The 26,226-nt window shown below is 38.4% G+C and overlaps 1 protein-coding gene across 2 annotated transcripts; it reads right to left on the bottom strand.

The window, feature by feature from the left end:
- Nucleotides 1-84: 84 nt before the first annotated feature.
- Nucleotides 85-14,084, bottom strand: LOC124211858 (probable chitinase 10). 2 transcript variants are annotated; one of them, XM_046611351.1, is made up of 29 exons: nt 13,900-14,084; nt 12,023-12,319; nt 11,650-11,900; nt 11,414-11,467; nt 10,718-11,304; nt 10,368-10,550; nt 10,134-10,275; nt 9,537-9,896; nt 8,948-9,438; nt 8,588-8,816; nt 8,241-8,429; nt 7,800-8,085; nt 7,452-7,687; nt 6,857-7,284; nt 6,421-6,768; nt 6,104-6,272; nt 5,808-6,019; nt 5,393-5,729; nt 4,867-5,271; nt 4,402-4,698; nt 4,077-4,288; nt 3,704-3,982; nt 3,406-3,591; nt 3,028-3,313; nt 2,512-2,906; nt 1,830-2,351; nt 1,276-1,740; nt 855-980; nt 85-772 (listed from the first exon to the last, which is right to left on the bottom strand). In XM_046611351.1, exons 2-29 carry the CDS (start codon nt 12,301-12,303, stop codon nt 614-616), a joined length of 8,115 nt encoding a protein of 2,704 aa, XP_046467307.1. In that variant the 5' UTR covers nt 12,304-12,319; nt 13,900-14,084; the 3' UTR covers nt 85-613. The 2 variants fall into 2 exon arrangements, with proteins under 2 accessions (XP_046467307.1, XP_046467308.1); XM_046611352.1 differs by having other exon boundaries at nt 7,452-7,684.
- Nucleotides 14,085-26,226: the final 12,142 nt, after the last annotated feature.

Below are 26,226 nucleotides of genomic sequence, written 5' to 3'. Positions count from 1 at the left end.
ACTACATGCACTATTTCAAAATTACTGATAAAGGTAAATGATTGTTTGGTGAAAATCTGGTCCATTTTTGATTGACACAGTGAATAAAAATAGCAGTCCTTTATTAAGTACTATACAAACTATGTAAAAGTATGGAATTTTTATGGCTAGGATATAGTAGATTATCAACTATTATTATCACTACATTCATAATCACCAGCAATCCATGTATATTTTCTTCTCAGGTGACATGACAATTAGTGTCTGCATAAGAGTTACATACAATAATGTATGTTACATATGTATATAATTTTGAGCAATTCAAATCATGTCACTCGGAAGAGTTTCCTCACAATCTTATAGACATAGTGCAAATTATATTTTAACTAGATATTAATAGTGTCTTAACGGTCATTTTTACGTAAATAAAAAAAAAAAAGAATGAAATTCTATAGAATTTCATGTGAATTGAGTTGAGATGATTTAAAAGTAAATTTGATGCTTAGAGGTAATTCGTTTTACTTGGAAAATCAAAGGCTTCGTCAACTTACTTTATCAAACGCATTTCCTCGGAGATGATATTCCCTTGTCATAGTTATTATGTATCTGTTAAATACAGATGAAATAAATATACTTAAACGCAATCGTGGGCCTGATTCGATTCTCCCTGTAAAGCACGATTCAGTGCAGTTAAAAGTGGGTATCTTCCACATCCGCATCGGTTTGTGAAGTCATCAAGATCCAATGCCCAGACCATGCCACCTCCAAGATCTAGATCTCGTATCAAATTTGCCTGAAAAGCATCAAAAATTTAATTTGCAAATACATCTCCTAGTGGGACTAGAGCAACATTATTATATCTTTTATATGGTTACCTTTCTTGTGACTTCAACAATATCGTCATAACCGACCCACTGATCTCCGGATGTAGCATATGGCCCTAGTCGTCCCTCAGAATCTTTGACCACTGTCCAATGACCATTCTTCACCTTGTGACATATCTATGAGTAACATAAAAAAATATTATAGCTTTTCAACTCCCATATTGTACACAACCATGGCGAGATGTTAGAAAAACCAGCAGTCAGTCTGTTGATTTCTAACTTATCGATGTTAGTGCATTTAATTTGATGTTAAATGCAACTACATTTGAAAACGGATGCTTTTCAGTTTGCTTCTAATTCAATGTTTCCTTTCAAAATACACGATATGTGAAGCAAAAATATTAATGTTCGCTCTAACGAGCGAAATAATATTCAATGTTATTTCTCCTATCCATATCAACTTCAAACCTACCTCATAATAAGCAAGAAAACCACCAGCTCGTGTAAATTCGCCAGCTTGGCCCGGTCCCGAAGCAGCCGATTGCAATCCTCTACTTGATACGCTAGTTAAAGTGAAACTCTGTCCATATAGTGGTACACCCATAACAAGACTATTTGGGGGTGCTCCCTTTGATATCCAGTAATTCATTGAGTAATTGGCATTGAAGTAGTCAAATTCGTCGCCAGGATAGTAGTAGAGCGGAGCGACATGCCCTGTTTTACGTTCCCAGTGTCCGTGATAGTCGTACGCCATCACAGCAATCCAGTCTAGATATTCAGCCAGTGCTGGTACATCGTAGCCATAATCTATAACTCGTTTGCTTGGGGATACGGCAGCAGATAGTAAGAGTCCCTTAGGTCTAAATTCGTTGCTCAATTCTTGAAGGAAAGCTGCGAAACTTTCCTTATCAGAAGATGGTCCAAGGTTGCAATCCACCTAGAAATGAAATAAAGTCTATAACCGCCGAGGCCACTTGTGTACTTTAATATACTAATTTAATAGGTTTAACCAGATTTGGGACCTACCTGCCAGCAAACGGGATATTCCCAATCCAAATCAAGTCCGTCAAAGTCGTATTTTTCAATAAACTTCAGAACATTGATTATGAACTTTCTTCTGGCATCCGGATTGTTGACCAATCGACTGTACTTGTCTCCAGCTGAGTCATTCCAGCCTCCAATTGCTATCAACACTTTTATTCCTCTTGCTTTTAGAGATGTTACCTTGCGGTAGAACTCATTGTCAATATCTGCCCAAGAGTCATGCGTCTTAATCTTCAGTTCTTCTGTGTCTAATACAGCAAAGCCGTACACAATATGTGTACACAGGTTTGTGTCGATGTCTTCTGGAACATACTTTCCAATTCCAGGCCTATACCAAGCCCAATTTGTGAAGTAGCAAACCATTTTTTTCTGCCCTGCATTAGGCCTGTCGACAATGATTGGCCCTTCGGGTACGTTAGAAGGTTTCTCGTTGGAAATTACTGGTATTGGTGCGGATGGTGTTACAGCTGGTGACTCTGCTTCTCCAGGTACGTTAGACTCTATCTGTAGAATACGCATTATGTACAATCCATCTGTAGAATGGCCATAACTTATAACTACCTAAATTAGTAGGCAGGATTGATACATTATTCTCCATCACTAAGGAAATACAGTTGACAAATTATCGAGTTATATTGTTTGAAAGAATAAATATATTACATACTGTTGAAATTTGTTGCTTTTTCTTGCATTCACTATTCTCTGGCCAATCGCAATGATCCTTATTCCAGTGAAGACCTCCTGCACACATTTGCTCTGTTACCTGTCCGAAATTGCAGAGGTAATATTTGGAGCAATCTTTTTCATGAGGCAAGTACATCTCGCCTTGGCAATCTCCAATTGGTGGCGGGGCAGCTGGTAATGAGATGACTTCAATTTCAATCGATTCATCAATCTCAGTCGTGGACACATAAATAGGTCGTGAAGTTGTGCTAGGTTTTGTCGACTGCGGAGGTTTGTAAGTAGGTTTTGTCGACCGAGGAGGTTCATAACCAGGTGTTGACGGCGGCTTCATAGGGGATGATGTAACCGAGGGAGGTTCTTCAGTTTCAACGAATTCTATGTATCGATACAAAAAACCGTGTAAACATAATTTGTTTCGACTTTTAACAACCTTGGTATAATTTTTTATTTTACGGTTTTCTAATACAGTGCAGGTACGAAATATTTTGGCACTAACCTGCGATGGAGCATAATGGTCCGTCAGGATAGTTCCTCAACACTCGATTCAACGTTCGTAGCATTGGGTATGGTTCGCAACCACACTCGTTTTTAAAGTCATCTAAGTCTAGAGCCCAGACCATGCCACCACCCAGTCCAAGGTTTTTGATGAAATCTGCTTTTAGTTGTAGTTGTTGTGCATCGTCAAAGCTGACCCATTGATCTCCCTTATATGCATACGGTCCAATTCTCCTTAATGGGTCTTGCACCACAGTCCATCCCCGTTGCTGCGTTCGTGAGCAGATCTGAGGCAATTAGACACAACATTAAAAAAATCTATCACATGGGACGTGTGGCTTGATGGTCTTAATAATTAGATACTGGAATATTTACTTACTTCGTAGTATGCTAAAAATCCTCTGGCTCTCGTTCCTTCACCTGCTTCACCACCACCATAGGTCGGTACGTTTAGACCTCGTTCCTTACTTTCTGCCAGTGAGAATGATTGACCATAAAAAGGAACACCCATGACCAACTTCTTAGCTGGTGCACCTTTTGCCATCCAGTGATGAATGGAGAAGTTCTACACGGAGTAGAAAACATACTGCTTAATGATGTGTTAAGTCAAAAATAGACTAATTTTAAACAAAAGCATCTATAAAAGAACATAGTAATTATGGAAGTCGTATATTTACAGCATTGAATGTAGGATCCCAGTCATCAGGCCGTTCGTAGAAGGGTGCATTGTGCCCTGTTTTCTTGTCCCACTGTCCGTGGTAATCGTATGACATTACAGCTATCCAGTCTAAGTATTTAGCAAGGACCGGGACATCATAGCCTGCATCAATCACCCGTTTATTTGGTGATACAGCTGACGATAAGAGAAGACCTTTAGGTTTGAATTCAGCACTCAGTTCTTCAAGAAGCGCACTAAAACCTTCCTTATCTGAAGCTGGGCCTTTTCCACAGTCCACCTGTAAGTGGACACATACATAGTAATCGTTTTACCAATAGATATTCATGTAGATGTACCGAAATTTGAGGAACCGTCTTGAACGGATTACACACCTGCCAGCATACAGGATATTCCCAATCTAAATCCAACCCATCAAAGTTATACTTTTCAACAAAATGTACGGCATGGGCGACAAATCGTTTTCTGGCAGCAGCAGAATTGGCTAGTCGACTGTACTTATCTCCAGCCGAATCGTTCCAACCACCAAGAGCCAATAATACTTTGACGCGACGGGATCTGAATGCAACGACTCGCTCGTAGAATTCTAAAACAAAAGCATGTGGTCATTATTGTCTAAATACTCGGTAAATATTAGGTATAAAAACAAAACTGACGATACATGATGATATTATATTTATAGTAATCTAGTTAACTTACTATTGTCAAGATCAGCCCAAGAATCGTGCGGTTTAATGGTCAGACTTGTTGTATCAAGAACTGCGAATCCATAAATAATGTGCGTACATAAATCGGGATCAATATCCTCAGGAAGATATTTTCCAGTTTCTTGTCTGTACCATGCCCAATTTGTAAAGTAACAGACCACTTTAAACTCATTACTAGTTGCATGTAGTGGTTCGGGTGATATTGACGGTGTATCGGGTTTTGCAATGTCTGTTGTTTCTGTAGGAATCTCCCATTGGAGTTCCTCGCCAAAGGCTGGAGGCTGAATGGCTGTAATAGCAAAAGGGATTTAAATAATCAATACGTTCCGTCAAATTCCTCAAAAATTTTGTTCAACATCATTTTGTAGAAAATGTTCACCAGGGTAACAAACAGAAATATTCTATTTCCATTAATCGATGTGATTATGTAGAAAAATTATTTCAAGCCAAAACTCACGTCTGTCATGTTCATTTGGTGGGTCTGTTAGTACTTGTTGGATAGTATGCATCAAGGGGTGAGCTCCTTCTCCACACTTTCCTCTGAAATCGTCAAGATCCAAAGCCCAAACCATGCCTCCACCAAGATTCATGTCCCGAATAAACTGGGATTTTTGTCTGAGCATATCGGCGTCGTCGAAACTGACCCACTGATTTCCTTTGTAAGCATAGGGTCCCATTCGACGCTGCGGGTCTTGCACCACAGTCCACCCACGATTGTGGATTCGATCACAAATTTCATAATATGACAAAAATCCAGCGGCTCTGGTAAACTCTCCAGCATTGCCAGCACTGGCTGGCGCATTTAGAGAAACGCCTGCTTTTGGATCATTTACGGAGAAGGATTGTCCGTACAGTGGCATGCCTGTTGTATAATAATGAGAGGTCTAATGTTATTTTCAGTTCGCAGTGAATGCTGAGTGATCTTTAAAAATTCGCGCCTGTCTCTAGTTGAATGATAGTACTATGAAACTCATTATGCGTACCCATAACAAGACTTCTCGGCGGTGCTCCTTTAGATATCCAGTAATTAACTGAATAGTTTGCATTAAAGAAGTAAGCTTCATCATCTGGGTGATAGTACAGCGGTGCTGCATGACCAGTCTTTTTGTCCCACTGTCCATGGTAGTCATAAGTCATTATTGCTATCCAGTCCAAATATTTTGCTAGAACTGGTACGTCATATCCTGCATCTATAACTTTTTTATTCGGTGACACTGCAGCTGTTAATAATAAGCCCTTTGGTCGTAGGATCGAGCTCAACTCCTCCACCAGTGCTGAAAAACCTGCCTTGTCGGAGGCTGGACCTTTTTTGCAATCAACCTTACACAAACAATTATTATTTTTCCAGTTACTATTAGAGAAACATATGACCTGTTAGAAATATTCGTGTTTTCATACCTGCCAACAAACAGGGTATTCCCAGTCCAAATCCAGTCCATCAAACCCATACTTTTCAATGAACTGTACCACATGCATTGCAAACTTTTCTCTGCTAGCCGGACTGTTCACCAAACGGCTGTATTTATCTCCTTCCGAATCGTTCCAGCCACCCAATGCTAATGATACTTTTAGTCCGCGTTGCTTATAAGCCACTACTCTTTCGTAGAATCCTAGAATAATTTATTAATACAGCAAAATGAACGTGAATGTAATTAAAAAATTTAACCATTCAAAATCCACAGTATGATACTTACGATTATCGAAATCTGCCCAAGAATCATGTGCCTTGATTATAAGATTCGAATAGTCCAGAACCGCAAATCCGTATACTATGTGTGTGCACAAGGTATGATCAATGTGCTCCGGAAGGTAGCGACCTGCGCCTCTGCGGTACCATGCCCAATTTGTGAAGTAGCAAACCACCTGTCGAGTAAAATTTTCAATTCATCTATGCTTTTTTAAATAATTTCACTTTCACAAAACTTATTTGAACCCTTTAACTTCAAACGATTAATAACATCCAGGTAAGATCCTATTACACTGAAAATTAGCTATTAGTAAAGTTGTATACCTTGTAATAGCCAGATAGTGGTGAAACCTTTTCCGGATCCACCTCTCCCGAAGGCAACGGAGTTGTGCTTGGAGTAGTAACTTGTGTCCAGAGTTCATTTGGAGTCGAACTCGTCCAAGTCGGCTTGCTTGTTGGCTTGCCTGGGAGATTGGCAACTTCTGTAGGAGCTTGATCAGCTGGTTCTACTTCTTCCTTGCAATTTGCTTTGAATGGCCAATCGCAAGCACCAGATTGCGCATTGAAATGCAGGCCAGGGGCACACTGGAATATTTCTGGTTGCCCCCAAAGACACGTCTGGTAACTTTCACAATCTCCGGGTACGGCTGTAAAGGTTCCCGCAGTACATGCCTAAGAGTAAAAAAAATATTAAAGATACAAATCAAAACGTACGAAAACTTCTGAATTATTGTATCAATTTATAATTATATGAACCTACATTTTTAGCCGTATTCTTCACTAATGCAGCATATTTCTTGTTACCCGTTTTACATGGATTCTTGTACGCCCAGTCACACATATTTTTATCTTTGTGCCAATTTAGACCTAATCCGCATTGTTGATTTATGAGGACGCCATTGACACAAATCAAGAAGTGCGAACACGAATCTGGTTCTGGATAATATTGACCATGCTCGCAGCGTTCAATAGTTTCAGGCAATTCAGTCTGTTGTGAAGATTCTGTAGGTTTTTGTGAGGTGGTGGTTGTTCTTTGAGTGGTGGTGGTGGTGGTGGTGGTAGTGGTGGTGGTGGTTGTAGTTGTGGGAATTTTTGGCGTTTCAGTTTCAATATTCCATCCTGTAGTGGAGGGTTTCATGTGTACTGGTCGTTTTGATGGAAACCATGGCTTGACGGTGGTCGTAGATACTGTTGCAATAAATAAAGAATAGGTTAACCAAAATGAGGTGAATATTTAATTTTTTTAATACTAGCGGAAGAAGCTGTCCACAAATTATGGGATGATTTATGAAACTGTTATGTAGGATTAATGGTACTCTGACAGAAAGAAACAGCTGATAAAAATTAAATCTTACCAAGTTGACATTTTGCAGAGTTTGGCCAGTCGCAAAAGCCTCGTTTAGCATGCCAATGCAATCCCGGTGCGCACTGTTCCATTTTCAGTTCACCCAATACGCATCTGTAGTAAGTTCCACAATTTTTGGGATCAGGCAAATATTGACCGGGTGTGCATTCCGTTCCAGGTATTGGTGCTGAAATACCAGGTGTCAGTTCTCCTGTATCCATTAATGGATATGTTGTTGACGGTCTTCTGGGATGCAAAAAATTAGACTTAATTGTAACGTCTGTTGAATGAGAACAGTGAGAATTGCAAGATTGTTATGACAACCTGACAAGTGTTTAAAATTTGACAATGCTCTTACAATGTAGTTGATTGAGTTGTAATTTCAGGCTGACTTGTAGTAGTGGTGCTCGTTGTTGTTGTACTGCTTGGGGTTGTTACTGTTGGTTTTCTGCTCGTGTATTGTGTCCAAGTGGGCCAAGTCGTTGGCTTTTTAGTAGTTGTAGTAGTGGTTTCCATAGGTCGAGTTGGTTGAGGTTTTCCATCATTAGCATCACTGTGAGTTGTTAGCGTTGGCGGTGAAGGAGTCACAGGCTCAGCTGGTTTTTCACAGCTACCATCAGCGGGTGGTGGTGTCACTAGCCTGCCTGGAGACGACGATATTAATTGATAGCAAAGGTCACATAACATTGATTTATATATTGTTAAAAATGTACGTGCAAATTACAGATCCAAATCAAACAACTTTGGAAATAATAAATATGGCAAACATTCAATACAAAATGATTCATTCATATTATACCAAATACACGATTCAGAGATCGCAGCAGTGGAAATTGTTCAAGGCAACAACGGTTAGTGAAGTCGTCCAAGTCAATGGTCCACGCAGCAGCTCCACCAAATCCATTGTCCCGTATATATTCTCCCTTCATCTTGATGTTGTCTATGTCATCGAAGCCAACCCACTGGTCCTTGTAATGTGCATTTGGCCCTTAAAGGAGTGTTTAAATTAGGGAACAAAGTATTTGTGAATACTAATGTGTTGAATATATTTCTGTGTCTTGTTTGACAGAATTTACTCCCCATGACTGTCACATCGGAGAATGCGGTTCATTATAAGTTTACAAACTACGCAAGGGTTTTAATTACCTGGGCCAATTTTCCACCTTTGATTTTGTAGCCTATTGCAGATTTCGTAATACGCCAACATCCCTGGTTGCCTTGTGAATTCGCCAGATGTACCTGGCCCAGCAGCGGGATCTCCTAAGCTTGACTGGCTAGGTTCAGAAAGTCTGAAGGCTTGACCATAAAAGGGTAATCCAACCAGGAGCTTAGATCTTGCTGCTCCAAGACTTACGAGGTATTCCATTGTATAATTCTAAAAAAATTGATTGGCTCGGATCAATTCGACATCTTCCATCAAATCTTTGCATAAATATTTCTGAAAGTTCCACAGGACTCCTGTGTAAAGAAATTTCTGCCAATCAAGTAAACCTTATGTGTACTCACCACATTGTAATGTATATATTTATCCCCTGGCAGCCGGTATAAAGGTGCCACATGACCAGTTATAGTTTCCCATGCACCGTGATAGTCGTACGTCATAACAGACATAAAGTCAACTAAGTCTGATAATTGGTCCATATTGTATGCGTTGTCTATGACTTCTTTGTATCCGGATATACTAACCGCCAGTGTCAACTTTGGGACTTGTTTGTCGAACTCGCTTCTCAGTTCTTTTATCAGCTTTGTGAAGTTTGGTTTGTCGGACTCCATACCTCTCTTGCAATTACTTTGCCAACAACGAGGATAATTCCACTCGAATGATAAGCCATTAAAATTATGACGTCGCAGGAAGCTTATTACCGCAGCTACAAATTTTCTTCGTGACGTTCCGCTGCTAACGAGACGAGAATATTTATCACCAGAACTATCTGTCCAGCCGCCAATTGCCAAAAGCACTCGTGGACCTTTGATCGAAGTGACTCTTTGGTACAAATCTAAAAGAAATAACACAATAAAGGGAAAAAATTGTGAAATCTTGTTTACCTTAGCATAGGTGAAGGTGAAATAGTTTTTCTGTATTTTTTAAACTCACTATTTTCAATATCTGCCCAAGGATCGAATGGTTGTATAAGTAGGGTATCAGGATTTAAACCAGCAAAGGCGTAGACCACATCTGTGCATAATCTCGGATCTATATGTTCAGGCACAAATTTTCCTTCGCCTTTTCTGTACATAGCCCAAGATGTGATGTAGCATACAACTCGCGTCTCGCCTTGCTTCATTTCCAGATTCTCCACTTCTTCCGATTCACGAAATCTTTCATATTCCAAGTCCGGTTGAGAAATACGAAGTGACTGACCAGGGATACAAATCTGAGGTGATGCCTTTACGCAGAGGCCTGTTACTGCATCGAAGAATCTACCAAAACCGCAACTTCCACGTGATAGTTCACCTGAAATTTTTTTTATAAGATAGGATTATTCCATTGTAAAACTATGTGAAATTTTTTGGAATCTTTTAACAGAAATTTTTTTGAGACATATTTAAACGAGATTTGAGAAATGGCTGCTTGGAATATTTTTTACAAGATTGTATGGCAGCGAATTTTCATACACATTATCACATTACGCACGCTTACACATGAAACGAGCCAGACAATTTGACGAATGAAATTGATAAAAGTACTTACCATTATCACAAGATAGGAATCCTGAGCAATCATTAGGATCACTAAACAATCCTTCTTCATAACACTTTCTCAAGCTCGTGCCATAAAATTCAAAAGCTTTAGTAGCAGCAGTGAGTAATGGCCAGGCATTACCACACAGGCCCTAGAATAAAGGTACGATATATTTTCCATAATACTTCAGGGCATCGAATTTCGCACTAAGGTGTCATTTATAATAATTGTGTTCTCACGTACCTGAAAGTCGTCCAAATCAAGAGCCCATAATGATACTCCACCGAGTTGTTTTTTTTCGATGTATGCCATCTTCAATTTCACCGATAAAGGATCATCGTATCCTATCCATTGGTCCCCATATTTGATGTATGAACCTTCTTCGTCTCTTCCATAAAACCATCCATCTTCTATTTTTTCGCAAATCTACAAACAATGGTCAATATTTCCCTGGGTTAAAATATTTACTTATCGTTTCTCATTACATTTAAATCCAAGCTGAACGACCTTCAGATGGCAAAAGAATAAGTGAGGCGAAAGTGACTTCGTTAAATTCTGTAGTGGCTTCAAGATGTTTCTGCAGTTTTTCATACCTCGTAATAAGCCAAAGTCCCACGATGTCCTGTATATTTTCCAGGATATCCTAATCCAGATATCGGTGCACCGGCGTCGGTGAAGTTTTTGAACTTCAGAGTATAGCTATTCCCAAAAAGTGGTATACCAAGTATAATTTTATCGCTGTCTGTCCCACTCTTTATCCATCTATCGACCATTTCGCTGATGAAGCTGATAGGAGCTGGATGTAACGCGACGTTGGACCAGTTTTTATCCCTCCAGGACCTGAAGATCAGAAGATCCGACATTTCAGAAATTTCTGCATCTACTGGATCATTGGGCCTGACAGCTACGACTAGCATGAGATCGCGTTCTTTCATCGGGTCCTGCAACTGCCTCAGCAACATTCTCATCTCTGCATTCGTTGCACCCTCCCAGTCAATTTCTATTCCGTCAAATTTGTAAACCTCCAGGAAATCGAGGACAGAATTGACAAAGGTTTGGCAACATTCTTGTCCGTGTACCATTTCTCTGAACACTCTACCACTGCCGGGCGAAGATATTGATATCAGCACTCTAAGTGCCGGATCTCTTTGCTTTAATCCCAGTGCTGCTTTGTATCCACCTGTAAATGATGTTTCATTTGAAGAATACAATTTAATACAAATTAAATAGAATTATATAAATTAATCTTAGTGACCATTGCGAATATGATTAAGTATCTATTTCCAAACCTTTGATCTCATCGAATTCAGGATCACGGGGAACCAACGTCAATTCGTGGGGATCTGTAAATGATGAAGCATTAGACAATTATTCGAAGATTGTACGCGGCATAAAAATGTAAACTTTAATTGATCATACAAAGTAATAGAGAACAATTAGAAAGAAAAAAATTGTAAAATAGTCCATTGTGAGACTATCGCATTGTTTCAAATCTCGTAATATCTAATTACCAAATGATTCTCACCCAAAGTAGCAGCACCATAGATTAAATGACTGCATTTGCGATCTGGTAACGATTGAGGTAAGAAGGCAAAGGGTTCTTGCCTATAGGCAGCCTCGGTTTCAAGGTGACATATAACATGCGACGAGGCCCTTGTATCGCGAAGAGATGGTGGTGTAAGGCGTTCAATCCAGATGGAATCCTGATCCAGACCACCAAAGAAAGGCGCCACTCGATATTCAACAGAATCTCTTAATGGCACTTTTCTGCTCAGTCTATAAGTGTGGTAGAAAAATTTATCAGCTTTACCAGATTTGACGATACCAATGGCAATTATGGAAGCGGGCATTGAAAAGGTGACATTCTTTTCAATGGCTTTAGAAAGAATTATACTAACTCTGGTGGAATACTTTCAACAGCCGCCCTTAACGGTAGCGATTTAGAGCCAATTATATCTGGCGGAGCCTCAACGGCAGTCCTTAAGGGTAATTGTTTTGCCCCATATTCCGATTGGTCGGTTATTTTTTTTGGTACTTCAGGCGGTCGTTCGACGGCACCTCGTTGGAAAGACAACACATCGGAAGGTGGCACGTGCTTCTGTCTGTTATTTGTTATGCGAAACGGTGTCACAACGGTGAGTGCCGTGATGCCCAGAAGGGCCAGGCTAAACCAGCTCATTGCTGAAACCTACGTTCTGTAAAGTATGAAATGTAAACAGACAGCTTGATGAGAGTTTGAAATTTCCATTAATTGCGTCGATAAATTTATACTTTTTTACAAGTTTTCGACAATAATTTGCAAACCTGGCAGATTGCTACTTTTGCAGTTCTCTATTTTATACTTGAATTATGTACTAATTTCGCCAGTCGAATGAGTTATAAAAGTACAAGAAATTATTAGAATTATCGTTCTACATAATTTGTTGAATGATGTATATTATTGTATGGATCTGAAAAATTTGCTGGCTACAAAAAATCCCGCCGACATGTGTTATATGGTAATTATTGGCGATGCGTGGCGTCTGATTGAAATTATTTACGTAACAATAGTTTAATCGCAAAAAAATCGTGAGCTAAACACCAAACTCAATTTTGAACTCCCGTATTATGTTTATGTAATTTGCTTTCGAATTTAATTATTTATTTTTGAGAGGCAAATAGAGAATTCCGCTCAAACTTCTGAACAGCAAGAGGTTCTTTTGACAATTTTGAATAAACTGGCTTTAACTTGAACTCAATTTTTTTTGCAAGATCCCCTTTTTCCAATTCCAATATTTTTTTGACCATGATTAATATATTTATAGTTAAATAAGTTAGTAAAAATTTTTACGAAATGCGGTGACAAAACTTCAATATATTTTTCTTCACTGTGTGGGAAATCCTCGTATGAGTATATTCATCTTCAATAAATCATCACATGGAAAATTTTCAAGCGTCACCTCTTGCTGTTAAAAAACCAAGATTTTACGCATAAGGCAGAATTCAATTTCCGGACACCGTGCAAATATGATTCAATAGCCCGGTATTAATTGCAACGAAATTTTCAAGTCATTAAATTGGTGCTCAGTATTTATTCAACCACCCGCGGTGGTGATGTCTGTCGGTTCGGTAAGCTTTACTTGAGAACCATGCATACAATTTCACACACGACATTGACACAAAGCAAGATTCTATAATCCATCGACCCGTAAGTTTGTTTTTTATTATCAAAACGAACATCAGGTAACGATTGTCGAGAAAATTAAATTTTTTTTTCCAATTTCGAGATGAACTTTCACAAATCGTTTTAGCAATTTACACGCGCGTTCACAAAATTCACGCGTTGAATCACATAAACAGACTTCCGGCAATGTAAGTTACATACGCGCATATAAGTAAACAAATCGAGTTGAAATTAACACTGCACATCACATTTGCACTTTTGAATATCGGTATGAAACACCCCACGAGTACTTGGAAAGTTTATCCTGGATTTTATAAAATTTGAAAAAAAAACAAAAATTAGAACCCCATCATCGAGTAACCGGAAACTCAACGGTCTGTCTTTCAGCGAAGATTCGAAACCTGTCGGCGACAATTTACTGTTATTTCAAATAAACTTTTACGATTTATGGCAACTAATAAACATATCCCAATGTCGGCACCTGCAGGTCGCCGGAATATTATTAACGCTTCATGTTTACATATTACAAAAACCGCAAGATGGTTAGAAGTTTAAAAATGAAAAAAAAAATTGGAAAACAACGAAAAAAGAAAAAAACCAACAGCAACGGACCTGTCGACGAGCAATTATTGCGGTACAAACGATATAATCGTACAGCGGGCACTTGCGGCCCCGATTTTCTAGCGACGACACCCGATCCGTATCGTTGCTGGGTGTATAATGAAAACTGACGGAAGATGCGTCAATCGAAGATGGCCTATTGTCTTTGTCGATGAATAAGGCCTCGGTCTGGTACGGAGAGGGCAAAATACGAATGTGGTATTCCGGGCGCGTATGGGGCCCATATATACCTATGGGGCCCCGATGACTCCCACTTCGCCCTCCCTCAGCGGCACCGCGAGGCCCCGGGATCACCGGCCATCGGGGACTTGCGCGTCTCCGCGAGTTCGCCTGGCCCAGACCCGAATACTCCGCGCCAATAACGAATTCATCGATATACTTGCGTACCCACCCGGCCAGTCCGCAGGGTCGTTTAGTTTCGTCCTGTAATTATACTCTAGTTCCAGAATTTTTTCACGTCTTTTTTAAGTATCGATATTCTTCCGACGATTTATCGTTGCGGGGAGATTGGGTCATGTGCACAAAGAACTTACACGCGTACGATTGTATCGTTAAATCATGGAAAGATCGAAGAAGAAGAAGATGAATCGTAATTTTGAAAATGAGAAGACTACGTATAATCGTTTTCGGGTTATAGATTTTTCGCGTTTAGTTTATATACGGCTTGCGTACAATTATGGGGTACATTTTATTTTTGGACTGGTTTTTTTTTTTTTATTTCCTTGACCGCGAATTAACGAAAACTTGAAATTCGTAAGGAACGTTGGAATTTATGGCGTTTGATGTATATAATTTCATACATTGCTTTTCATTTTGGTAAAAGAAAATAAAAAAAATGTCTATTATTTTACATCTTCGCCGAATAGACTGATTTATTCTGATTTGTTATTCATGGGATATTTCGTGATTTTCAAGTTTAGCGAATATCACGAGACTTGGCCGTCGTTTTAAATTTGAATATAAATTTCACGTGGCCAAAGAAATCGTTCGTTCACGAATCCATTCCCGAAGAACTCTATCCGTTACATAGGACTTTTTATTCACAAATTATATAAAAATTTGAACGAATCGATATCGTTTCTATAATATTTAACTATAATTGAAATATAATGCGAATTTCATTCAGTTCTTTCAAATTACTCAACATCGAATATGATAGCTTCGACTGAGGATATTAAATTGATATATGATTAACTGCTCTAACGATATCATTTTGATTTTAATCTAAACGATTTAAGAAAGGAAATCCACGAGAAAAATTTAACACCTACAGTTCCTCACGAGCAGCTATTCTCCAAGGTATTAAATTAACCGTTACTAAATGAAAACCGTTTTCTTACAACAAAGTTTGATAATTAACACAAAGCACAAACATTTAACCGTACCGTGTCGACTTGAGAAGAGAATTGATTCACTCTGCGATGAGCCTCGAACAAGTTGTGCATCGCGGAAGAATGAGTGTGTGCAGTCTACGTGTGTTAAGGTATACCTACCAGCCTTCTGCGTTTCTTGCAAAGTGCAGTAACGACAACTGGTTTGAATCTATTTTGCTCCTGCTTGTTAGCGTCACTCGTTTCGTCCTTCTTTTTGGTCATCTTTGTAAGGTCATTCACATTATCAGGCATTACTTATTTGCGAGACTCCGTATCTCTGCATCGACCAAAGACAAAGCGTTTTAAAGGAAAGTGTTTTTTTTCCTCTATACTATATATATATATATATATATGTATTACACATAACGAATGAAAAAATTCACTCTGCCAGTTGCAATTTTGAAAATTAACTCTGCACCACTTAGCGGTCAGAATTTGCAGCTCTTTCGACAGACTTCTAATCCGGCATAAATTCTTCGTATAGTGGGCGTAGAAAATGACTTTCCGTTGAAACTCTACCTCGGACCCAAAGATGAAATTTGTCTGACAGTTTTGGTCGTTGATGCATACTCTTACTCTCCGGTAAGGCGAGGTTCGTAACGGGACTCGATTGTATACCGCCCGAATCGAGTTATTCGATATTTCATAATAGGTGTCGGTCCATACTTGCATCGGTGATGAGACAAATTCCCCATCACGGACCGCGTTTCAGACTCGATCTAACGCTTCTTGTACAGAACTTGACTTTTAAATTTCCTAAAGGATGACGTGACGTCATCCTACGTTTACCGATTCTCTTATTCAAAAATTAACAGTTAATTATACTGTATAGATGTTGTTTATTTTACTATTTTTTTTTTTTTTTTTGCTGTTAAACCGATGCCATCGAGATAGAGAAAGAGAGAGAGAGAGATCAGTAGCTGATTGTAAGTGGCCACTTGGGTGCTTGAGCAAACTGATCGAACCCACTTTTTGCTGTCAATTGCCGCATAAAATCAGCAACCGAGCCTACATGTTATTATTCGTTTCATTTCATTTCACGTATTTGCTTAAAAACAAATCATCGAGTTGATTTTAGCCGCTGTAATATAAACAAGTTTCTTTATTTTCAAAATCTTCGCTGGTAAGGAACACTTCGCACCTAGGTATTGTTGTATAGAAAATTGTGATTCGTTGAAATTATTTTTGTTCGGATAATCTGGTGGTTTTTTTCGAATCGGTGTCCTGGTATTTTGCAATAATGCAAACGAGTTTTCGGCTTAGCTTTATTCTATCCAATGATTCATTTGGGCTCTTCAAACAATAGCCTTTTGCTCGCTCGTCTGCGAGAATCAATGAGTCGATTGAATTCTTCCACGAACCCGTGATTTGCACTAACCAGTGCCATTTATAATTATTACGTATACTTTCCAGGGTAGCCAATGATTTATTATATACGTATACACATATACCTGTATTATATTATACACGTGTTACAAATCGAACGTTACACGGGACTATATATTATTTATTTCACACTTGATTGGATCGCATACATGAATTCGAAAACAGTTTGTGGAATATTAATACCGACGAATTTTAACACGCGAACAATGCTTCGCGTCGTCTTAATCGTACCGCACATATGCAGCTGTTCAAGGCTGCCTATAGATGTACGATTTTTCGCATTCCCCAATTTTCATAAAATCATTAAACTTCTTTGATCCAGCATTCCAGCGTCTCGAAATCACTCCGAACCGAACGCATACACGTACATCATTCAAGACGTACAAGAATTATCGAAAACTATTTTTTCTTGTCTTAAAATAAGCGTTGAATCAGCGGTTGCGAGTTTGCATATAAAAGTAAGCGAGCGATCGTTAAAAAACACGAGTTTCTTGTAAGGTGAAAAAAATGTGTGTATATTGCGTCTAGCTCGATACGAAAGTTGAATTCAAATGCACCGCGTGCATCTCTGGACAAAGTGCGGCAAAAGCGACGAAGATTTTTCTCGTTGCCAGTCAAAGCCTGACGTGCAAATATGCCCGCAGAGAAACAAACACCAGGCATTTCATTTCGCCGTCAACGACGAGACGACCGCCGATGCGTTTAGCCTCGACAAATGATTTTCATTCAAGTCGCATTATTCGCCCAATGGAAGGAACGTCCTCACCTTCGAACAATGTTCAACTGACCCAGACTTTTCCTGTCGTTACCCAGATAATCCACTCGATACAGAAGCCATGACGTACGTCCGAAATAGATGCCTGTAGCAGGTTTTTTTCTCTGACGATTGGAATAGTTTGTTTGCTGACTTGGATATATTTGCCGACTCGAGTCAATTAACTACCATTACAAATTTCACAGAATTGTTTGGGAAAGCGTAAACAAAAATTCGAGAACAACATCCGCATTCCATTATCTGAAGGGAAAATAAAAATCATACAGCAAAATTCGATTCCCTAAAACAGCAAACAAAATTTTCGGACTGATACCAGTATCGAGATTGATTTATCAGTGAGCGAGAAGTAGACTCTCGGTAACTGCAAAAGAGAAGATTTTACCGAAAATTGTATGAAAAGTGGGCATGTTCTTTGGTAAAACAATATATTTCGCAAAATGCAGAATCAGTGAAATCCACTGCGTGCAGACTAAAATCCGCTACATATTTCACGGTAAAAAAATATACTTTACACGGGTATTTCTTTTTTTACCAAAAATCCTGACGTGTCCTCTTTTTCTTCTCTCCGTGGTATTGCAAATTTGCATCGGTTTATACGTTATGGTGCTTGCACCTTTGTAACACTGAATTACACACATCACGCGATCTGCGATGCATCGAGTAATGTGAGTGATTGCAGAAAAATTAAATTGCTCAGGGTATAAATACGATTTCAGGTGCAGGGTACCTTCCTACATACGCGTAAGTAGGTTCGTTAACATTCGCGGACGCATTAGTTATTTCATAACTGTAAATTCGATTGCTCGTGCAGTACCGAGTCACAGGCACGCTTTCGGCACAATGTGCGTTCGTAGCGTTTATCACGCGACAAAAATATCAAAGTCCGTAAAGTGCAGCTTATTATTTTATTAATAATTTTCTCAATCAATACTTTTGTTACTTTCGTTATTATTATCACTATCATCATCATCATTGTCAGAAATGATCGAGTAGTTACATATCATAAACAGGGTTCGTACGCTTTTTGGAACCCGAAATTCCCGACTTTTCCAGGTGTTTCAGCCTAAGATAGGATTTTTTTCAGTAACCTTCCGAGAAACATGCCGCTGATTAATGACAATTTTTTTGCATATTAATATCTTCGATATTACCTAGTAATTAATTTACTGTCCGACTACTAATTTACAAACAACAGCCAGCGATTTTCAGTAAGAAAAAAACGAAAGGAGGTTTGATATCAAGTAACGTAGGTATAAGAAGAAGTTTATTTCTTCAAGAAACTTAAAATTCCAGTCTTATTTTCGAAATTCCCCAACTTTTCCCTGACTTTTCCCTACTGTAAGAAACTCCCCGAGTTTTCCCATTTTTCCCGGTTTCCCTGTGCGTACGAACCCTGCATAAAGCAAACTATGTGCACATGAGTATAATTTGCACAAAATGTATAGGTATTCATTGCCATTCTTTGTGCGTTATTTTATAATCATTTCATGTATAAAGCGAGGCTCGCCGACCAACGGAAGAAGAAGAAGAAGAAGAGGAGGAGGAGGAAGGAGGAGAAAATGAACAAGACGGAGAATAAGAAAAAAGAAAAATTACAAAACGAGAGGCTGTTACGCCCCGGTTGAATATCGCTGAAAGCGATGCAGCCACCACCCTGTTCACGTGCAGCATTTGTAATACGCGATCACCGAAGGCCTTCGGCTTTGCCTTATCGGTGGATCATCCATCACGTTCCGTCGACGAGAAAATTTGCCGTGAATAAGTAACAGGCTTTTAAAATAACGCGTTAAGAAAAATGTCCACTTTGTGTTTGGGATGGATAAATATAGCTGTACGTCTATGTTTATTATCGCATCGCATATTCTCAGAGTTTTAACATTTCTGAGAATGCGTCGTAAATTTGCAATGTTCACGTCATTCATACGCATGACGAAATTGCTGAAAGACTTTAAGCCTAAGTTTGCGATCACTTAAAGTACATCTTACTATCGATTGATGAGCCTTGTCCAAGTTTTTTTTTTTTTTTTGTTTGCTTTCTTATTCAGACGTATCGTGGTCTATAAACACAAATATCTGCTCTTTTTTTCGACACATTTTGGTAGTTAATTCGACGAACTTGAATCAGATGTTTTGGGATTCAATTGCGATAAAAATATCTGGATCAGGAAGGTAGCGAAAACGTTATTGAAAGCTTTCAGGTATAAATCTCCATGTCGAATTAGACAATTGGAATCATTTCGATGATGATAAAAGTTGAATAGAAAAGAGAGAAGAGTCTTAGCATATCAGTAATGAAATTCATTCTACTTTTAAGAGTTTTTAACAGTTGAAACTGACAGAACAATATATAGACCATTAAGATCGTTCAATTTGTATACGCTGGAATTGTAAGATGACACCTATAATAAAAAACAACCAAAAAATTTCCCTCGCTTTGCTCTACAAATTAAGAAATACCGAAAACGTTATACAGTAATGAGAATTTTACCCCAGTTTTCTAGGTGATCTAAAAACAATTAACCCGATTCGATCCACGGTTCTATATAAATTAAATTTCACTAAATACTATGATCGGCATTAGCTAACTGGGTCAATGACCGTTGAAAGATTTTCAAAATATTGTCATCAGCCGGTATGACTAATTTATTGATTCATTTACACAAAGCGGGTAGTCTAAATAACACTACATAGTACTCCTGACACTAATAATCAGGTAACGACGGTAGGTATGGTCAGATATTTTTACGAGTAACAAATAGTAAAATATATTCAAGCACGTGGCATTCCTAATCCTTAACTTAACACTAATCACGAGTCATGCTTTTAGAGCGAAAAGGCGAGTGAAGAGACGACTGCTACAATTAAATATGTACAATTAAAATATGGATGAAGCTGCAACCTCGCGCAATCATCCCTCAAATATTTTACTTTCAGCTGAACAGACTTTTCGCGCCCCTCGTACACGGGCTATAATTTTCGAATATCCTGCAGATCGTTCACCCTGCGAACTACACCCGAGGATAAGGAAATGCAAATTATAATCAGACGATCTGCAGTCGCAAAGTATAGTCCTGTCCTTTGAATAATTCTAATGAGTAGTCAGTCGATCGGTTCGTTTCGTTGCCAGTCTCAATAGCGTGCCAATCGCGGTATTATTTGTTGATGATATGTGATTTTTGGAAATAACCTAGCAGGAAACGTTCACCAATTTCTAGAACCGATTTTACTACATTATCGGCTACATTTTTTTACTGGAAATATTATTTGATATTACAGTCACCCAATTAATTATAATTTACATTGAAAAAATTGTCACAGATATGTGTAAAATAGTTCCGATCGTGTTCCAAAAAATATTTTTACATTATAATTTGAGATAATGCGCTTACAAACAAATGAGATATAATTTTGTCCCACAATCGTATATGATTATATCACCTACTATATGGGGAGTTGAATATAAATTATGCGGTGGATTTTACTCGGCAAGATAGATGGCCTGAATGAATTTGAATATAAAATTTGCTCGCTATATTTTGTCAATAAATTATCACAGACTTCCTCTTGTTACTCACAATCAGTGGAATGGGTTTCTTTGCTTATCCCAATCATTATCCGACTGGTAATGTACAAGTCATGCTTCTGAAAAGTTGCGACCCGCAATTATAAATAAAATAATATTGATAATAATCTTTCGTATCACTTGCGTCATTCCACCCCAGCAGCGTGACGCATTTGAGTCTTTCTTACGCAAGGAATTTTATAACACGCAAATGACATATTTAACAATTTTTAAATTCCACCAATAAAATCTATTCTCAATTCAAATTAGCGCCATGTATAATTCTATGAGGTCAACATTCACCTGATCCATGCTTGAAAAGAAACTTGTGCACGATGCATTTTCGGTTTGGATGAATATTCATATACACACAAGTTAATCACATTGTCGGATTGCATGGTGTTCAGTAAAAAAATAAGTTCAGAAAAAAGGAAAACACGATTCAAGGCGGGAATCCAATTTTTAAAAACAGTTACTTAGTGAACACAAATAAATATATCATTCGCAGCAAACTTTGAAAAATAAAATATTTCCAGGACACGAGCAAAAATTCCAGGATATTTTCAGGACTTTTTAAGGACAAGTGAAATTCAAGAACATTTCCAGGACCACTGGACACCATGGATTGCCATAGGATGGTGGGACGACATATGTATTATATAAATCATTGAATTTTTATTCTCTGGAAAGTGATACAGGCAATTCCATGGGTTTTATCACCCACGATTAACAGACGGTTGATTTATACCGGATAAACTTCTATTGTTGAAAGAAAGCATGTAGTACAAAACCCCATCATAGAATGCAAAGTGCAATATGATTTATTTTCATGGTTTAGAAATATGTGCATTCTTAGTTTCCACGCAGTGGGTGAAATTTAAAGTTTTTCAACATTGTATCGAGGAGTATAACAACGCAAGTTTTTGAGGTCTCTGACACCTGACTATTGAAACAATTGACAATATTTTAAAATCTGAAAATTTTTCAAATCCTCGTTTTGCATAATTTTTTGTAATTTACATTAAATTCAAACGTATATCCATTGTACAAGAGCTTTTCACATATTATGCAAAACTTCTACGGAGCAGTTTCGTCGTTGTTTCAATTCTCGTCAATCTTACGCGATTATCGAACCAAAATGTCAATCCGAAACTGTTTTATCCATATATTAATAATTTTCATCAGTAAAAAACGGAAAAAAACAAACTAACATTGAAAGTTTTTCGAGACAGTTGAAAAAGTACCCAAGTGAGAATTCAAATCTATAATCATGCGCAATTTCGTCAGTAGGTGACAAACTGTATTCTACGTTGGAATCCCCTAGAAAAATAGCTCAGTTTGAATAAGAGACAAAAAAAAATGTGTACTGTAAAGCTCATGACCAGGTCGCAGAAAAAAATAGATTCAAATATTCTACTTGATGAAATATAAAATTTCAATGTCGAAGCAAATTCATTCTATCGATTTCCTATAATTTTAATTCTTTATAATGGTGAACAAGTGACTTAAATACATTTCATCCACGAAAATTTAACGCACCCCTGATTAAGAAACGTCAAGTATTACTCCGAGCGAGGTGCAAATGCATTTCTAGAGTTCAACAACCATCGTCGAAAAAGTGAAGAAACAGCTTTTGAATGGCAACGTTTCACCTTGAACTTGCACCGTACTAACCGAACGCGCCTGCCTCAAAAACTCCGTCTCGCATTCGCGACGCAGAGCGGGAAGAAGACGTGAGAAGATATAAAAGTCATCATCGCCCCCCGAACGAATCAGAAAATTCGAAGCGTGGCGAGAATGGATAGAAAAAAAAAAAAAAAAAAAAAAAAAAAAACGTAAAAAAATGTCAATCCCACTGATTTTCAGTCGTTCTCCGTTACAACAACATTTGTTGCTTTACAATGTTAATTCGAAACAAGTAAGAGATAAATAATTCAATCCAGATGTAAATTGTTTTCTTTATTCCATACACCACAAATGGCTAAACGATTCGTAGTTTCGCATATAAGTAACACGCGTGTAGGTCTTCCACAGTCTTGTTAATTTCCGTGATAAATACCTGGTTCCGCAACGACGTTCCAGCAGTAAACGACTGTTTATAACAGTAAAGACTAAACGAATAAAAATAAAAGACGGAGAAGATGATAGAGGGGAAAAAAAACGAAAAAAAAAAAAAAAAACAAATTAAATAAAACGGACCAAGAATACAGTCAAAAATTCAAATGACACGCTCGTAATGTCAGGCCACACCCGAGAACCACTTTTTCCATACGGCTTCTGTCATCAAATACGTACATACGAGATTCAAACGGTTTCGAACAGACCTGCCAACGAAACGCGATGCTGCCGGTATTAATCTCGCGAAGAAGACAAAGTTCAGATACAGCGATCTGAAAGCGGTACTAAAAGGAGAAAGAAATAAAAACGATAACGGATAAAACTAGCCCTTTGCCCTGTCTCTGGAAATCGTACGGAAAATATAAACGAATCCTGGGTGTATAATGGGAAAATTATCGGAGGAATGACTAAAGCGGATGGAGGCTCGAAAGTTGCTACGATCGCAGTTCGGTTTGAAGCCCGCTGAAAACTAACGTGATTCAACTATGCAAATGACGATACCAGTGTCATTGCCCAGAGTTCGGTAGACGACTCTCAATTATATGATTGGCATCGCGGGCAGTTTACGCCTAGATCTGATTTCGGTGTCGCCTTAATGCGATCTTCTCGCCCTCCTATAACTCGATCCTTCGTGGTATAATGTATTTTTGTAAGTATATGTGTATGATGTATATAAGGCGTTTATACATGTACCCCAATCAAATACGTAACGATATTACGACGTCCTCGTAGGTCATTGGCATTAAAAATCTTCTGTTTATTCAGCATATCGGTCGGCATTTATTATTTAGTGCGTTTCGCCGCGTGTACCGTAATCCGCGCCCATGGCTGGTATCTTGAAATCTGAGAATCGTCAAGGATCTCGTTACACATACGAACGTAAATAAGCATAAATGCGTAAATACATGTAAGCATGCGTATATCCGTATACGTGTAAATGGTTAGAAAATAAGAATTTCGTCGACCGTTTTTTCACCGCCCCTTCCTCCTCCTCCTCCTCCTCAATCTTTTTCTTCGTCTTCTTCTTCTTCTTCTTCTTCTTCTTTACCCGTTACCGCCAATATTTACGTACATCATGAAGCATGCTAATGTCAATACGACGTGTAAATATGTAATCTGTGTACAATCGTCATTCGCGTCATCATCGAACGCAAAATATTAATACTTTACAATTGATTTGAAAATTGGAACTTTTCTGAAATGAATGAAAACACGTATACTCAGATAAGTTATTATGCGTAAATTTAACGAAAGAATTAGACGATCTCTGAACCTGTATTTAAATCGCAATTCGCGCGTACACGGGACGAGTCGCGATTATTTATTTTAGTTCCCATGACGCGTACAATTTTCTAAACGCTTAACGGCCAGGCAAATAAGATTTCGACACGCTTCTCGCCACTTAATCCTTGGTAATGAATGGTACAAATGATTCGAGAAAAATTCATAAATCATCTTTTGCATTTTTTGTCCTGATTTAGATGCCGCGAATAGGATTGCGGTATTATACGGAATTGGCAAAGCTTTGTATCAATCTTTACTCTACTTTACAGTCTGCGTGACGTTGGAATGTTAATGCAAATGGTTCTTTTACATAGGTAGATTGAAAATTGAAAAAAAGAAAAGATGCCGAAGTTGGGTAAAAAGTGAGAATAATTGAAGTGATATCAAAAGAATAAGATATTCAAAGTAGTTAGCTTTGTTGTTTCTGGTCCCGGAACGAGTTGTATAATTTGTTTATTTGTTTTTATTTTTTAGAATCTGTCCGAAGTAAAGAAGTAAGAGCACTATCGGCGATATAGTGAAGATCGCGTTAGCAGCTCGTCACAAGCGTATAATTGCCATTATAGTAATTGCTATTGCGCAATAAAGAACATGACAAATTGCTAATCCGAAGATTAACGCGGAATCGTCAGCTCCAAAGTGATTTTTGTCTCGTGGTTTTAAGAGGACGAGAAAAAGAATGAAGAAAGAAAAAAAAAAAAAAATAATTTATAGTTAAGACGGTTCAAGGTCCGATATACTGAACTGGTTGCTGGTTAGTGACCTGCAGACTTTCCTCCCAATCTACAAACCTTTTATCAAACTGTCCACCACTCCATTTGTACAAGCCATAATAAGTCTTAAATATTCTGTAGAACCTCGCCGAGACTTCCGTGTACGGGGTAAATGACAATGGAACTTACTGGAAGCAACGTTGTTGTGAAGAATAATGAGAGAACGAAAAATCTCATCTCGGCTGCGGTGAATTTCTAAGAGATACAATTTCGAAATTCGAACGCGGTTTCGCATCATATTTTTGAATTTTTCGCAGAGAGAGAGAGAGAGAGAGAGGCAGAGTTCTGTTTCAAATGGAGAATATATGGAGGAGATTTCTTAAAATTGTCCTTGACCTCAGCGAGGGCCAAATCCCAATACTTTTTAATTCCTTTTGATTTCAATGAACTCCCTACGAAGGGTCACCTTCGCATTAGCAACGGAATCAGGTTTTGGGCCTTGCGCCCCCTTCAGAACCGGGCCCCATAACGCCGAGCGCCAAGAGATACTCGCGTTCCTGATACATCTGCATATGCTAAAGTTAAAAATCCTCGAGAGGCCCTTACAAGATGCAAATATCGAATAATAACAACACGCAGAAACTTGCCAAGAGGTGAGTTGTTGGAGTTTTTAAAATGATAATACAAGTCTCGGTTTCTCCCTGCATGAGTGGATTTTATTTCCCTTTATGCAGCATGTATTTTTATATTCTATAAGATGCCGCAGATTTTACGCTCGAACGATTTTGCTGAGCGATCATCCGCAGCTGAAAATCCATTTCGTTATAAATAATAATTTTCTATAATACGCGGATAGACGGCGTTACAGCGACATTTCTTTTCGCGAGACACCTGTCATCCCCAAGCATTGTCGTTTACATCACGCCTGCAAAAGACAGGGTAAAACCGCCCCAACGATATACGAAAATTCCCCGACTCGAGGGGTATAAAAGAATTAATCTTACGCTATTCAACGACATTATCAAGAGGACAACACCGGGACGATCTGCTAGCCAAAGAATATTTCAAACTTTGTTAAGATAGGTAAAAGCTTTTATTTAAATATTC

Source organism: Neodiprion pinetum, chromosome 2 (genome assembly GCF_021155775.2).
Source record: "Neodiprion pinetum isolate iyNeoPine1 chromosome 2, iyNeoPine1.2, whole genome shotgun sequence".
NCBI classification, from domain to species: Eukaryota; Metazoa; Arthropoda; class Insecta; order Hymenoptera; family Diprionidae; genus Neodiprion; species Neodiprion pinetum.
Note: the sequence above shows the minus strand (reverse complement) of the source record. Positions and strands in the feature narration are given on the sequence as shown.

Coding starts and splice junctions, on each gene's coding strand:
- LOC124211858 (XM_046611351.1), bottom strand. CDS start 12,303: ATGAGCTGGTTTAGCCTGGCCCTTCTGGGCATCACGGCACTCACCGTT. Junction 3,592..3,703: donor GGGATCCTACATTCAATGCT/GTAAATATACGA, acceptor TACTCCGTGTAG/AACTTCTCCATTCATCACTG. Junction 773..854: donor TTGTTGAAGTCACAAGAAAG/GTAACCATATAA, acceptor GATGCTTTTCAG/GCAAATTTGATACGAGATCT.